Consider the following 1374-nt stretch of genomic DNA (forward strand, 5'->3'; position numbering starts at 1 on the left):
GGATCCCCTTAGGGGCCCCTAATACCAAACCCTACACCCTAAACCCTAAACCCTAAACCCTAAACCCATAGTAGGAGAGTATTATAGGACTCCCCCAGGCCTGAGGGCCCTCAGGCCTCTAGGGTACTTTGTGGGGGCCCCTGAAGGGGGCCCCTGTTGAGTTTTTATAAACCATTGAAATCACAATACACCTGTGGGTACAAGGGGGCCCCCTCAAGCAGCCTGGCGGGGGGCCCCCGGAGGGTACGGGGGCCCCCCACCCCCGCGAGCAGCACTGCATGGCTTCAGCTGCTTCTTTTGGTTCTCTTTCTCAGTTTTCTCGTTTCTTGGGGCTGCTGCTGCTCCTCCTGCTGCTGCTGTTGATGCAGCAACTGCAGCAGCAGCAGCTGCTGCTGCTGCAGCAGGTTGAACGTCCCCGTGCATGCGTTCTGTCACGTCTCACTGCAGTATTCTTTGCAGCGGCCATACTGCCCGCAAGAACAACAACAGCAGCTGCAGCAGCTGCAGCAGCTGCAGCAGCTGCTGCTGCAGCAGCTGCAGCAGCTGCTGCTGCTGCTGCAGTTGCTGCTGCGGTTGTTGCTGGATTATTTCTGTGCTTCATTTTTGAAGAAACAATAAATACCCATCAGCAACTAGAGGGCCAAATGTTGGTCATGGTGCTGCTGCTGCTGCTGCTGCTGTTGCTGCTGTTGCTGCTGCTGCTGCTGTCGCTGCTGTTGCTGCTGCTGTTGCTGCTGTCGCTGCTGCAGCAGGGAATGTTTGCCTTACTGGTGCTGCTGCCACCTTCACAAAGCCCCGAGACTACGGGGGGCCATTGACCCTCAGCCTCTGCAGTTTAAACCCTTAAACCCTAAACCCTAAACCCTAAACCCTAAACCCTAATCCCAAAACCCTAGACCCTAATCACACCCTAGAGGGATCTAGGGTTTAGTGTTTAGCTGCTGCTCAAAGATATTTGAAAATTCCCCCCAGCTGCAGCTGCAGCTGCAGCAACAGCAGCAACTGCTGCTTCTCCAGCGGGTGCTGCTGCTGTTGCTGCTGCTGCTGCTGCTGCGGTTGCTGTTGCTTCTGCTGCTGCAGTCCTTGTCGATTGAATATGGGCTTATTTAGGGAGAAGACAGCGTACGCATTGCTGCTGCAGTCTGCTGCTTGCTGCTGCTGCTGCTGCTGCTGCTGCCGCTGCTGCTGCGTTTCAGCAGGGGGGCCATATCGTTCCCGGGTAAGAGAAGAAGCCCTCTGTCTCGACGTGCCTCGCCACATCAGAAAGGAGAATATAAGGAGACACGTGAGGAGCAGCAGCAGCAGCTGCTGCTGCTGCTGCGTTTGCTGCTGCTGCTCGAGCCCTTCGATCAGAGAGTGAATTGTTATTCTGTT

At 55.7% G+C, this 1374-nt stretch overlaps 1 protein-coding gene across 1 annotated transcript; it reads right to left on the minus strand.

The window, feature by feature from the left end:
* Nucleotides 1-945: 945 nt before the first annotated feature.
* EMH_0072960 (uncharacterized protein) lies at nt 946-1260 on the minus strand (the record flags this gene model as incomplete). The annotated part of the gene is made up of 1 exon (XM_013499272.1): nt 946-1260. The coding sequence occupies one exon, from the start codon at nt 1258-1260 to the stop codon at nt 946-948; it is 315 nt and encodes a 104-aa protein (XP_013354726.1).
* Between the last annotated feature and the right edge of the window lie 114 nt (nt 1261-1374).

This window comes from Eimeria mitis, genomic scaffold (assembly GCF_000499745.2).
Source record: "Eimeria mitis Houghton genomic scaffold, Emh_scaff4161, whole genome shotgun sequence".
Taxonomy (NCBI): domain Eukaryota; phylum Apicomplexa; class Conoidasida; order Eucoccidiorida; family Eimeriidae; genus Eimeria; species Eimeria mitis.